The sequence below is a fragment of the Gymnodraco acuticeps genome, unplaced genomic scaffold (genome assembly GCF_902827175.1).
Source record: "Gymnodraco acuticeps unplaced genomic scaffold, fGymAcu1.1, whole genome shotgun sequence".
NCBI classification, from domain to species: Eukaryota; Metazoa; Chordata; class Actinopteri; order Perciformes; family Bathydraconidae; genus Gymnodraco; species Gymnodraco acuticeps.
In genome coordinates, this window is record NW_022989857.1 from 128609 (window position 1) to 143686 (window position 15078).

Consider the following 15078-nt stretch of genomic DNA (forward strand, 5'->3'; position numbering starts at 1 on the left):
GCAATTTATCATGGGCATACAGGCTAATGTACTGTACTTAAGGCAGGGGTCTCAAACTCAAGGCCCGGGGGCCAAATCCGGCCCGCGACTTCATTTTATGTGGCCCCGCAAAAGCTTGCAAAGAATATAATACGTTTATTATACGGTTACATGCCACTTTACAGAAGCATGTTGCCCATAAACTACATGTCCCACAATGCATCTCGTTTTGTGACATGCGCACTGAAGAGACTTGCAATTATTTGCCCTGGACTTCTGCTTTCAGACGTAGTTAATTACTACGTTATTATCCTATCCGATAATAATCCAATTCAGAGGCAATAATGTAATACATTATTTTATATATTATATATTTATATAGTTACAACCGGCCCTTTGACTGCAACCTTTATGCGAATGTGGCCCACGATGAGATTGAGTTTGACACCCCTGACTTAAGGGGAGACACTACAGGTGAATACAGTCAAATGTGTATCCAATAACGTCATCACAATCGCCACATTGATATGCAAATTAGGCGTTAACTAGGCCTAATTAAAATATGCAAATTTGCATGCAGTTGCCAAGGCATTGCAGGTGAAAAAAAACTAAACATATCACCTCACAACTTCCCCAGATAGTTACTTACGTCAAGTCAGTATTTTCCCCGGATATGTGATGTTTAAATTCAGATAGCTTTAAATCTATAGATGAATTCAGACATAACGATCTTTTAGCCTGTAATGTCCTTAAACAGTAACTTCATAATTTTGATTGTTGGCAGCTCATTTAATAACTATTAATTGTACTAGTTTGTGGTCTGCTCTTGTGCGTAGTGAATACTAAAGAAGACCATTGTCTCTGTGTTAGCTGATTATTTTTGTATTAAACAATTGTGTGAGTGTGAGGGTATTAAAATAAATTGGTCAGTAAGTCAGAGATGTGCAACCATATTTAAGTTTTTGTTTTAAAACATTTTTTTATAAATTATTATGGGAAGTGCCCTTTTTCTCTCTTGAGCTCCTGCCCCCCAAAATGTCTGTGCACGTCCCTGGTAGTGTGTGTGCTTTAGACGGAGTTAAAGTGCAGTGGATTGTTGGCAACCGATAACGATATTCGTCCAGCGAAGCGACAGGACAGTGGGCTCCCTGCTGCTCCAGCATTAATCCCTGAGCTGTCATGGATCTATAGAAAGCTGGAGGCGATCTTTGTTTCTTTAGCCGCATTTGTGGGGTTATTTTTCAGGTGCCATAGAGGCGCAGTGATTCTTTTGTGATGCGGTCACAGCTGTGTGTTTACATAAAGTTCAGAAGCAGCTCAGTCAATCACAATCAAGGATATTAACTATCTGTTCATAATTATTTTGTTATTATAAGAACAGCTGTTTTTATTCTAGCTCAAATCTCTTCTACAAAGACTGCCAATAACACTGTCTGCACAATGGTACCTGACATTTGTAAATTACATTTCACCCATGAACGCTGTGATCTGGCTTCAGCGATTTGTTTTGCTAGATTTCTTACATTTTGAAAAGCTAAGATATTGGTGCCTCATTCCCTAATTTCAGTGTGTGTGTTGCAGTGTCAGTGTGTGTGTCGGCCTGAGCGTGTGTTATTTTGGTGGATGAACACTGCCATCTAAAGGCAGACAGCCACATTACACATAGAAACATTTTTTCTCCTTGCACAATCTGTTTGTGCAACACACACACACTCACAGTGTCCTACTGTATAGCTCCTGGGCAGTACGTCTAAAGGTCATTGTCCTGCAGGGCCCTCCTGGCAAACACCCCTGGAGTCCAGCAAATACAGTCACACACACACACACACACACACACAGATTCCATTTAAACATGCACACACACACACACACACACAGATTCCATTTAAACACACACACACACACACAGATTCCATTTAAACATGCACACACACACACACACACACACACAGATTCCATTTAAACACACACACACAGATTCCATTTAAACACGCACACACACAATCTTTTCCCTATCTTACAATTGTATGAGAATAAGTTTGCCAGATGAATCCATATTAGTGGAGTTAGGAGAGGAGGGCGTTACGTTTTTTAACAATGAAGCTAACAGAAATGTTTTTTTATAAAAAGGTTTTCGTTTTGAATGAGCCATAAATAATTTCATTCATTAATTTAGGCTAATTAATTTTTCTTTTGGGGACAAATCATGCATTAGCCGATTTATCATGTTACATATACATAATTATTCAGTTTGTAGTGTCTATATTATACTGTTTTTATTTATACCAGCTCTATAGTGTATTCAATATATATACTACTGTTTATACCCATATATACTGCTCATACTGAATGTACTCTAACTGGTTTATGTCTATCATGTGTATCTTCTAATGATATACTACAGTATATATAACACTGCTCTTAACTGCTTCTGCACTTCTTGTTAGATGCTTAAGGTATTTTATTGTCCTGTACAGTTGAATCTAATCTAATATCATCTATTAATTTAAAGAGACAGAAAACTAGCACATCCTCAAATTTAGATTTAGTTCACAAAATGTGGCTGAAATACTTTCTGTTAATCATCATTACTTTAGATCTATCTTTATTTGTTTTCCTTTGTGTGACTAACACATTCACAGATCAGGAGGTTCTGCAAACCTGTGTATTGGAGAGGCCACAAAGTCACACACTAACTTCATTTCACACACACACACACACACACACACTAATATGTGAGCAACAAACATCAGCTGTGAGCACACAGAGTGAGGGCTGCAGGAGGCTGGCTGTGATGTTTGGGTAGATAGTCTAGTCTGACATTTCATGGTCATTATGTGTCATTACCCACAGCGGGGGTACACACTATCACACACTGGGGTAAAGTGGGTGGTTTTGACCCATAATTTACTGGTTTTTGACCCAGTAGATATGATGGTAAAATGACACAGAGGTGAGGAAGGCAGGAAGGAGAACAACAGCGAGGTATTTCTGAAAAGAGAGATTGGAGCTGTTGACCTTTTCCAGAAAGGAGCGGTGATTATGAGCCGTTATGGCAGGAAAAACCTGGGAGACACCGACAATAAATACAGCACAGAGGGAAGAAGCAACACAAAGGTTATCAGGCAGAAGGGGGAAAAGGAGAGGAGACAGAAAGCTGAGCTAAATGGATTCCAAGTCAAACTATAAAAGTCAAACGGTACAAGCAGCTGAACTAAAGGCTGTTCAGACACTAAATAATTCAGAGCGTTTGTTTTCCGTGCCGGGAGGCCCAGGTGGGTGGGGTCTACTCGGTCAGGGCAGATCACATCATCTGAGGCTGACATGTGAACCTCTGATCCTGGCTGGCCTCAACACACACTGCCTGCTCCTCAAAACAAATGGTTTCAAATGTTTGTTTTGTATGTTTTACAGCCGATTGGGAAGAAGCTACTGGGCCAAGGAAGAATCAGGGATGTATACATTTACGTTTTCCTTAAAGGTGGGGTAGGTAATTTTGGAGAAACCAGCTCGAGTGCGCTAGAATTTGAAAATACACAACCGGAAAAAATCTGCCACTTCCTCACAGAGCCCCTCCTCCAACACACACGAACGCGCACATGACCAATGAGGGCACGAGATAAGTTTGTGCACAGATGGAAGGCTGATAGGCAGGTAGGCCATCCAGTTACTTTAGCCGGGCCGAAGCAGATGATTGGTCGTGCTTTTTACAGACGCCACGGCTTCCACAGATGAATTGTTTTATGTATATTGTCAAAGCATTTAATATAATCATTGCTATCGAGATGTTAAGAGCATTCCATGGAATATAACACGTGTTTCTGAAGGGAATTACCTACCCCACCTTTAAGCCACGCTTCAAATCTGTTACATCAAATTAATGGAGTCATTCTGAATTTGGCTTGTAGTGTATTTTAAGATCCTAAGGATTTAAATAAAGGTTCAGCCTTGGTAGTTGATTTATCTCATAAAAAAATGATTACAGACGTCTATTTCCCGATGTAAGTTAATGGTAAAAAAACTATTTTTTCGGCCCAATGACGTCACTTGACTGACTTCAAGTAAAGTACAGCTCAAAAAAAGAATCCCTGCAGATTGTTTTTGTCTACCATTTTGACATTTAAGATTGTTCATAACTGCTTGAGTCACACACACACACACACACACACACACACACACACACACACACACACACACACACACACACACACACACACACACACACACACACACACACACACACACACACACACACACACACACACACACACACACACACACACACACACACACACACACAGTGCTATAGGGCTGACCTTTGGGTTGTCGGCAGCACAGTTTTAATTGGTCTCTGACTTTAGCCAGCTATCTGACCAGTGTGTGTGTGTGTGTGTGTGTGTGTGCGCGTGCGTGTGTGTGACCAGTGTGTGTGTCAAATCTGAATCAATTCAAACTCAACATTAGGAGTCCAGTAGAGTGACATTTGACAAAAAACCGGAACAGTTCTTCAGCCTGCAGTCTCAGTAAGTGCTCACGTCTTTGTCAGATTTTCTCTCAGTTCGATTTCTCGTGAAAGAGTTGGTCCTTAACAAACCACAATGATACTAAGAAGAACAACCCAAACATTGTTCAATGGCAATTAAACAATTCAGTGTGACATCTCAATTAAAGGCTCACCCTCCAGCATTCATTCACTTGGCTGAACGTCATTTGTAGGAGCCATTTATGTGTATTGTTGCCATGTAATTGTATGGTGTGTTACTAACTGCACAGGGGGATATCAGTTGGAGCATTGGTAACAGGAAATGGAAGCTAGAAGACGCTGCAGGGCTATAGATGCTAACAGACGCTAACAAAACAGCACTGGCAGAATAGAAAACCTGGTATTGTACAACTACTTCAATAAACCTGAAACTAAACTATATATTTCTACTGAAATCATCTGTTTGAGTCTGCATCTGATCAATTTCCCCACCTACCCATGTCATAATGGCATATAGAACATATGGGACACATAAATGCCCTAATATGATCATCCACCACTCAAAGTCTCTCTTCTGTGGCGTGTGTGTGTGTGTGTGTATATGTGTGTGTGTGTGTATATGTGTGTGTGTGTGTATATATATATGTGTGTGTGTGTGTGTGTGTGTGTGTGTGTACCTTGTCAGCATTGTCTGCCGCCAGCAGGTTGGTGGCGAGCGTCTGCAGTTTGTGCGTGGCCATGTTCTTCAGCGCGGCCAGGCTGCGGCGGGTCATGGCCTGCTTCAGGTTCACTGCAGAGTGGCTCAGAGCGTCCACGGTGGCCGGGGCCAGCTCGTCGCAGGCGCTCAGGATCTCTATCGCCGTGATCCCCATCACACAGCGGTCCAACGCGCCTGGGAACGCACAATAGTGATCAGTCGTGTCTCTAACCCTTAAAGGTCACCTATTATACTGTTTTTAGGCATACATTATAGGTCTCAGTGTTAGCCATGCTTGCTAATGTAAACACAGACCATATTACGTCCAAAACGCATTGTTTCTGATACAGCAACGTTTTTGATAGGGTCGTGGGCGTAAAGCCAGCCTACATTTCCGATATTACGTAATATCGGCAGCAAATCTGGATCAGCTCCGTTGTTCCCCCGTTTTTAGAGATTTGGGTACGGAGGGAAAAAGAGACGGTTTGGTTTCTTTGTGAGTTCCCCGACACACCGGGGACACATGTTTATGTATAAAAGACATCAAAAAGTGCATTTTGCATGATAGGTCCCCTTTAATACAGTCTAATTATTATGTCTAATATTAATGTACTTAAGTTTACTGTTCTAAGATCCGATTTAAAAGCAGCAACCCATCTCCAAACCGGAGAAGTGTTCATCCTGATCTCACCTGTGTCCATCTGCCAGACGTAGACGGAGCCGTCGGAGCAGCCCACCACCAGGTAGTCGTCTGCCGGACGCCACTTGATGACCTGGATGGGGAAGAGGTGTCTGGACGCCAGCATGATGCACTTCCTCTCCCTCAGACTGAGCAGACCCACAGAGTGATCGCTGGCCACCGAGCAGACGCAGTGCTGCACCCGAGTCTGCAGAGGACACTCACAGGGGTTAAAGGATCATACGGAGAACCTGGGAAATCCATGTAAGCTCACCCAGTCAACCAATCGCATTGTATTCATATGGACCAATATAACAAATTACACATTTGTCTTAGCATACAGAAAAACTCCCATAGAAACCCCAGAATGATTGGGCGGAGCAACAAAGACGGTATTCCTCTCCCAGGACTGATAGACATGCAATGGATGTCATGTGTATACATGTTTAGAATAAAAGATAATAGAGAATCAGAATTAGGAACATGCGACCGATCCTCCTTCTCTCCAAGGCCAAAACGGTGACACTTAGCTTAGCAAAAAGACTGGAAGCAGGGGGAAGACATATTCAAAATGTCACACAATATCTATTCTCATTACTCAATATCAATATCAGCGGAGATTTCATTTGGCTGCATGTGCTCATTAAACCAGCTGTTTGCTTGATCAGGAAAGTATGTCTTTGGAAAAACTCGTCAAAGAAAGTGCCAAATTAGTTCTGTAACATTTTTGAAGAACTTAAAAACTCAATTTAAGGTTTTAAGGATTTTCCAAATGTGCAGACAGAAAACATGTAGTGTCCTAATTTAATTAAAGTGAGTGAGATATCATATTGGCCCGACTCCGATAAACCGGTGTGTGTGTGTGTGTGTGTGTGTGTGTGTGTGTGTGTGTGTGTGTGTGTGTGTGTGTGTGTGTGTGTGTGTGTGTGTGTGTGGCCTAGCATTACTATACTTGTGGGGACCTAAATCTGTTGACACAGTCACGTGTGGGGACTGGCTTCCCCTTATGGGGACTTATTGGAGGTCCCCATGAGGGGAATCATTCATTTTAGGGTGAAGTTAGGGTTAGGGTTAGGGTAAGGTTAAGGGTAAGGTTAAGGGTTAGGCATGTGTTGGTTATGGTTAGGATAAGTCTCCAGGAAATGCATGTAAGTCAATGTAATGTCCCCTGAAGTGATGTATACATGGTATGTGTGTGTGTGTGTGTGTGTGTGTGTGTGTGTGTGTGTGTGTGTGTGTGTGTGTGTGTGTGTGTGTGTGTGTGTGTCTAACATTTGAACACAACAAACCAATGTCGTTAGAATTCTCTCCGACAATGACATCAGACCCTTTAGTAATTTAGGCAACACAACACACTACAGAAAGAAAATAAACAAAAGTGAAACTCCAGACAGAGAAAAGAGAGTGCGTCTATGTAAGAGCTAAATCCCAGAGTCAAAAGGTCTTACACTGCAGTTCTCCGGCGGGACGATGAGCTGCGTGATCTCTCCTCCGTGGACGCAGAAGATGTGCTTCATCTCTCCGGTGAAGATGTCCCAGACGATGACGGAGAAGTCCACTCCTCCGGACACCAGGGAGCGCTGGTCGTAGCGAGGGGAGATCTGGTGCGGGTACAGGACGCACGTCACCTTGTTCCGGTGTCCTCGCAGGGTGCGGTGGGGCGGCCAGCCTGCGGGACGGACAGACACAACACTCAGAAATGGACGAAGACGTACTATACTGAGGATGGGACTATTTCACTTTATTATCTATTTTAATACATGGTGAGGTCTCTTCAAACTGGCTTTTAATGTGTGCTTGTTGTTTTATTGCTCGATTTTAATGTGACTTTTACTATATTGATTTGTTGTCCTTTTTTTACTACCTCTGTAAAGTGACTTTGAGCACCTGTAAAAGCTCTTACAAAATAAATGTATTATTATTATTATGTGGAGTCATCAGCAGGGTATCTGCAGTAACAGGAGCTTTTCACTTTATTCTTTTTCTGAATAAGGTAAAGTTTGATAGACTTTACTAGTGTGATGAAATTAAGACAAGATAAAGGAATAAACAAGTCATGTTAAATAGTAATGAGACTGCATTTATATAGCGCTTTTCAAGACTTTGTGACAACTCACAACACTTTTACTTTCACAAATCAGCACTCACCCATATTCATTCAAAGCTGCCATACACACACACACACCATGTAAACATCACTTCAGAGGACATTACATTGACTTGCATGCATTTCCTGGAGACTTACCCTAACCTTAACCAACACATGCCTAACCCTAACCCTTAATGATTCCCCTCATGGGGACCTCCAATTTGTCCCCATAAGGGAGGCGAGTCCCCACACGTGACTGTGTAAACAGATTTATGTCCCCACAAGTATAGTAATGCTAGGCCACACACACACAAAAAATTGGAGTCAAGTATCTTGCCAAAGGAGACATGTTGACTGCAGGAGCTGGTGATCAACCCACCAAATTTCAGATGTTCTAACCACTACTCAACCTTCTGACCGGGTATAGTTAATTTCAAAATCGATAAAAGTTATTCTCATCACGAGCTAAAGTTTCCACCCTCCTCCTCACCTCTCCGCAGCATGTGCTCGCCCTGCAGCAGCTGGACGATGGCGGTCTGAGTGGCAGGAACCAGGATGATGCTGCCGTCTTCTCTGCCGCACACCAGGCGGCCCTGAGAGGGGATGTAGACGCTGGCCGTCACCTGAGGGAACAGAACACACACACACACAGTCAGGAACACACAACCTGAAAGGGTGATTATCCATCCATCCATCCATCCATCTTCTTCCGCTTATCCGTGGTCGGGTCGCGGAGGTATCAGTTCCAGCAGAGAGCCCCAAACTTTATTTTCCCTGGCGACATCAACCAGCTCTGACTGGGGGATCCCAAGGCGCTCCCAGGCCAGCGAAGAGATATAATCCCTCCACCTGGTCCTAGGTCTACCCCTTGGTCTCTTCCCAGCTGGACGTGCCTGGAACACCTCCCTAGGGAGGCGCCCAGGTGGCATCCTAACTAGGTGCCCGAACCACCTCAACTGGCTCCTTTCGACACGAAGGAGGAGCGGCTCAACTCTGAGTCCCTCCCTGATGACCGAACTTCTCACCTTATCCCTAAGGGAGACACCAGCCACCCTGCGGAGAAAACCCATCTCGGCCGCTTGTATCCGCAATCTTGTTCTTTCGGTCATGACCCATCCTTCATGACCATAGGTGAGGGTAGGAACGAAAATGGCCCGGTAGACAGAGAGCTTTGCCTTCTGGCTCAGCTCCCTTTTCGTCACAACGGTGCGGTAAAGCGACTGCAGTACCGCTCCCGCTGCTCCGATTCTCCGGCCCATCTCACGCTCCATTGTTCCCTCACTCGAGAACAAGACCCCGAGATACTTGAACTCCTTCACTTGGGGTAAGGACTCATTCCCTACTTGAAGTGGACAGTCCATCGGTTTCCTGCTGAGAACCATGGCCTCAGATTTGGAGGTGCTGATCCTCATCCCAGCCGCTTCACACTCGGTTGCGAACCGATCCAGTGAGTGCTGAAGGTCGCAGGGTGATTATCCAATTAACTAAACTTTAGTTTGCTGCAATTAAGGCCTGATATACTGCCATCTGAACTGATGCACCTCCAGATGTCTTAGTAAGGAGTTCAAATTCAATTTCAGAAAGCATATTGCAAATCAAAACAGGTATTTCGAAGAAAATTAAGGAGCTATTATATATGAATATAAGCAACAGAAACAAATCTAATCCACCTGTGTGAACTTTCAACACTAAACGGAACGAAGGTACTTTTTTTACAGGACATTAACACCTGAAGTCCACCACATAGGAACATCTATACAAACTTTTATACATACATAACGTTTTGAGGGTGCATTAATCAAACATTATTTTGATCAAGGACTAGAAATATAAGCGTTTCAAAGAATGGTGCAAGAATGAGTCCTTAAACCCCAATACGAGCACTTCTGTTTCCATCGTCTGGAAGTCATTGTTTTTTGGATTGTAATTTTATTTAGATACCTGAAACAACTTTGAGAAATGTTCACGTTTTGCGACATAAAACAAGTCAGTTAATGCCCCACTGGTGAAGGTCTGAGGCTTCTGTGAGTCAAATAATCAGCTACTACTACTTAATGATATGCCGCTGAATATTAGCCGCCTTTAGCTTAGGGGTTGTGACCGTGATGTTGTTCGTTTGTGTCCTAACGTTGCTTTTTACTTCCAGAGACATGTAAGCATCAACAACTGTTAAGAGCGGTGTTAATATGTGGAGATTTTCCTGCTGAACAAAATGTGGAAGTATCATAAACGTGGGTTTGCAACAGAGTTTTTTTTCTTCAATAATCGAACATCCAATGGGAAAACGCCATGTTTTTTTATCAAGCGAGCCGTCATCGCTGCACCACTCTAGTGTCTGGGTTCAAACCTTGATGGGTGCGTCTTGTCCAGGCAGGGCGCTGAGCTGGTCGATGATCCCTGAAGACACGGGGGACAACTTATCAAACGACTCCTGGAGACTGATGGTGGACGACACCTGCAGCGCTGCACAGAGGAAGAGAGAGGATAAGTAGTCATTATATCGAATCAAATAAAGACGGTATCAAATAAAACATTAAAACTTAAACAAGGAATAGAAAAGGGAAACATTTAGAGCCTTGTTCATTTATACTTGATGCCATTTTAAAATATCCTACATACATCCTTCAAGTTTAATTTATATTATTCAAATCATGAGTCCTGTAAGCAGGGCCGGCCCTGACCAATTTGCTGCCCTAGGCAACATTTTAGCTGGCCCCCCCCCAAAAATGCAGACACTCACTATGACTCGCGCATGCATGCACGGTTGTGGCATGACCACCAAAACAGAAAGATATGGACACATATGTGCAACTGCATTTAGTATCCTATCCATTTGAACATGATTTAAGTGGGGGGGGGAACCTAACCTCCTCTCGGGGGGTCCGGGGGCATGCTCAAAAAAGCATCAATCTGGTGCACTTTGAGAGCAACATTAAGAGATCTATGGATACATCTCTCAACACATATGAAACAGAACTGTAAGCAGATTTTATTTTTCTTTATGGATATTTTACAAATCACTCTCCTTTTAAACTGTATTCTTGTTTATTAATAACAACTTTTTTTACTGTCATATAGTATTTTATACTATAAGAGAATAGATGAAAATCTATTCTCTTATTTTTTTATAACTATAATGATTATATAAAGGTGTGCCTTTACCTCACTGAGCTGAGGTTATCAGAGCCTCTCAGTCTTTCAGGAGAGAGCTCTCTAAAGCTCTCCGCCCCGCGGCCGCGTACACAGTAAATACCAAAGTTAATAACAGCTGTATACGTTTTTTGGGAGTTTGATTTATTTTAAATTAACACAAATACAAAATTAAAACCTATAATTGCACACTAAAACCATTATTTAAAAAAAAAGAACATCTTGGCCACCAGATGTCCCTCAGCTTTGTAAACTTTAGCTGCATCTCACTTCGGTTAAATGGATTCCTTGCGTCACTCACTTGTGTCGTTTCCCTGCGACTAGTCCCTCCCACCAGGGAAGCATGGAGAGACGCAAGGAAACCACAGAAGCAGGGAAATGAGTTTTAAGAGCAATGGGACGTCGTTTCCTCCGGAGCGTCACGTGAAGCGACGTCCGTTTGTGATGACGCCTCACAGCTGATCGTCTGACAGCAGCCGAGGATTTCACCGGAGGATGGTCTGGTAGTTCCTCGATGATCTCTCCTCCGTTATCACTCCTCGGTCCTCAGGCACAAATAAGGCCACTGGGACGCTACTCAAGATGGCGCAGACAAATCAACTTCCGGTGAAACCGAGCCCGAGGAGCGAGGAAATGAAAAATAACCGAAGTGAGACGCACCCATAGAACACATAATAAAAGTGTCTTATTTTGAGTCAAAAGTAAATATATTTTGGACAATTGATTAACTGTGAAGCACACAATAATTATGTTGAATTTATATTGGTATATATCATTATGAAAATCTTGCACTAATGTACATTCCCAAAGATATTGAAGTGACCGTTATTTTGTATATATTGATTGTTGTGCTTTTATCTTAATGTGTGCATAAGTATAAATATAGGATATACATATTTTATACATATTTTTATATACATTTGTATTTTTCTTTTATTCGGGATTGTGAGAAACAGTATTTTGATCTCTCTGTCTGTACACACAAACTGAAAGATTGACAATAAAGTTGACTTTGATTTGACTTTGACTGACTTACATCAATGGTTACTAAATGCTGATGGCATCAAGTTTGTTCTTATCTGCGTGATTTTTCTCACATAAAAGAAAATAGTTTTTGAAAGATCGTTCTGTAATGTCACAGTATGGACAGACAGCTTCATCTCCAGAGAACTGATCCCTACCTGCGGCGGTGGACAGCGGCTGCAGAGGCGAGTTGTCGGGGACGCTCCACAGGGACAGTCGGCCCGCTGAGTCCCCCTGGATCAGCAGCTTGTGGAAGGGCTCCCGTCGGCCGAAGAAGAACCGAGTTACCGGAGGACAGATCAGGAGCTGGGGATAAAGACATGTCAGCATCTGAAGCCCTGAATATCCACAAGAAACACCTGGAGAAGCAGTGTTTTGGGAAATAAGGAAAACACTTCAATTGTCATGCCACATGGGCCAAACCAGCAACAACACACAGCAAACTGCAGGAAAGCTGGATGTAGCCGCTGTAGTTCAATGATCTTAAGTGTTGCTTCACCCATAAGAACATGTGCTGATGAAGCACAGGGGAAGGACTGGTGGGGTTAAAATGACAAGTACAAATAGGATGAGGGTCATGTGACCTAAGCTATAGAAGTGGCCAGGTGCTTATATACACCAATAGACAAACCCTGTCTGATATCCTATCTCTCTCAGCTGTTTTGCTCCACTAATTTCCTTTACTTACAGGATTGTATTTATATAAGCTTGGCATGCCCTATATGTATTAGTAAGGCTTTCCACAAATGTCATCAATTGATATATTGCAATAGACATTTTAGGACAATGACTGAAATACACTTCTAACAGTCTGCAGCCATGCTAGCAACGGTTCTGTTCACCGTCTTACATTAGTATGTGTAATTAAAAGTTGTTTTAGGTTTAACCATTAGAGGCAGTGACGTTTTTTTTAAGAGATCACAAAAGTTATTGCGATCCAAACTAACAGAAACATTTAGACAAGATCTCTGGTTATGAGGAGGGATTTTCATATTTTGGAAATAGAACGAACTGAAAATAGTATGCTGTGCTAAATCCTTATCATTTGTACAATCTCTGGTTTGACTGAGTTATTATGAGAGTTTCTTAACCTCATAAAATCTTAATCACTCATCATATTTGTCCCCCACCAAGAGAAGGTGATCAGGTGTGATTTACAGTAGCTATCTATGTCCATTCACAGGTGAACGAAGCACTGTGAGGTGCCGCCTGTCCACTGAAGGAGTCATGGACAACATCAAGAGCTATAGACAAGGACAGATGTGTCAGATCTATCACTCTGGATACACGAGAGCGTGACGTCCCCAAACAAGGTGGGAAACTCACCAGGGCTCAAACGCTAAGGAAGGACCAGGTGAAATTAGGTCAGTTTTGTTAAGATTTAAAAACAAAACCTGGGATGATTGTTTGTCTCGTTACCAGCCATGACACGATGTGAGGAAGACTTCATGCATACTGTTTACAAGGTTTCGTGCACACATGGCTGCAGGTGCTGTGCCTTGTGAGCCAATCAAAAGTCTGCTGCAGCCCAACGACTTCTAACCTTTGACTCTACTGGAAAAATAACTATTCAAATAAGTATCCATTTATATTTTTGTTCACATTTTAAACTTTTTTTGTCTTAAAAAAGGGACAATCCACCCCAAAACACAACTTATTAAGTTATTCCCCAACTGTATATATCTTTGCTCTAAAATACGCAAGTAACAGTCACTCAGAAACTTATGTGAAGAGCACAAATTCAGTTATTTTGCAATATCATGCTGTGACCTGCTACTTTTTGTGGCTGTAGTCAACAGATTGAAGACAAATACGAGCTTTACTGGGATCAGATCATTTAAAAAAACGATAATTAAACATATCTAGCCTCTAAGTTACCAATGCTAACACCTAGCTTCCTTCTTACTGTCTTAAACGGAGTCTAAGGTGTTCGTCTAAATAAGGTATTTTCTAGAATCTGTGGGGAGGTGGAGGGGAGAGAACATGTAAATAATGAAAGCTTGTAGGTGTTTATAAACCTGTAGCCGTGTAAAGTGAATGGATACGATCATCACAGCAAATGTAAAATATTGAAAGAGGTACAGAAGCAGGGAAATGGCTGAAGTGTGTGTAAGCGCTTACTTCAGAACATCTCAACACGATAGACAGAAAGTTTGCAAAGTGCCACCAAATGCAGTTTTTTTAAACACTCAATAACACACACACACAAAAAACACATATTGATATAAGATACAGTATATTAGATAAAAATCCAAGGTTATACACAATTTACGAATTTTTTGGCGGCATGCAAAGATGCAACTAGATGTGGATTTGTGCTGGGAAACGTGAATTAAATGTATCAACTTGCACGGGAAATTCCTACAACACTGTGCAGTGAAAGCCTATCAGCGTTGAGATAATCTCCTCACCACACTGCAGGTAAAGATTGTGGATTGCAACCAGTCCCCCCACACTCCATTTCTGCTAATAGATCCCCCTAAATGCTTCAAAATGGCCTTTTTAAATCAACACTTCCTTCATGTGTCTAAAATGAGAAATAGGACAGGGATGAGTCATTATTTCTGAGCCTCTGGAAAATATAAGCAAGCACATTTAAAACAAAAAGCCATGATGTTCCTACTTTGTTTTTGTGTTTTGGCTTATCATAACTTCAGCGGGTCATTATTCTTGTTAAAAAGCAGCTTGGAGACTTTGCATGCATCTTCATCAGTATGAAGACAGATGAGGAGGGTGAGGGTGCTTTTAGAGGAGACATTTTAGTTTTAGTGGGAAGAGAGCATGAAGTCAGGTGAACCAGAATGAGTTCAGTCTCTTAGTCCGGCAGGAAGGAACCCAGGAGAGGAGTAAAAGAAAACAGGCACTTCACTCTCTACGGCATCCACTCAGCGGCTTACGGTTCTACCTCCACTTGTTGGTTCTTCCTAAACAATAACTACCACTCACATGTTAAACTTCCATAATGTTATTTAATTGAC

The 15078-nt window shown here is 42.2% G+C and overlaps 1 protein-coding gene across 4 annotated transcripts in view; it reads right to left on the minus strand.

Annotated features, from left to right (window-relative positions):
* LOC117562308 (WD repeat-containing protein 7) overlaps positions 1 to 15078 on the minus strand; it is a 113393-nt gene that overhangs the window by 79055 nt on the left and 19260 nt on the right. For all 4 annotated transcript variants that reach the window (XM_034240118.1, XM_034240126.1, XM_034240110.1 and 1 more), the window contains 6 exons: positions 12259 to 12406; positions 10275 to 10390; positions 8418 to 8550; positions 7287 to 7507; positions 5851 to 6046; positions 5140 to 5354 (listed from right to left, as the gene is read on the minus strand). In XM_034240118.1, coding sequence (XP_034096009.1) covers positions 5140 to 5354; positions 5851 to 6046; positions 7287 to 7507; positions 8418 to 8550; positions 10275 to 10390; positions 12259 to 12406 — 1029 coding nt within the window. The remainder of the gene's footprint in view (positions 1 to 5139; positions 5355 to 5850; positions 6047 to 7286; positions 7508 to 8417; positions 8551 to 10274; positions 10391 to 12258; positions 12407 to 15078) is intronic.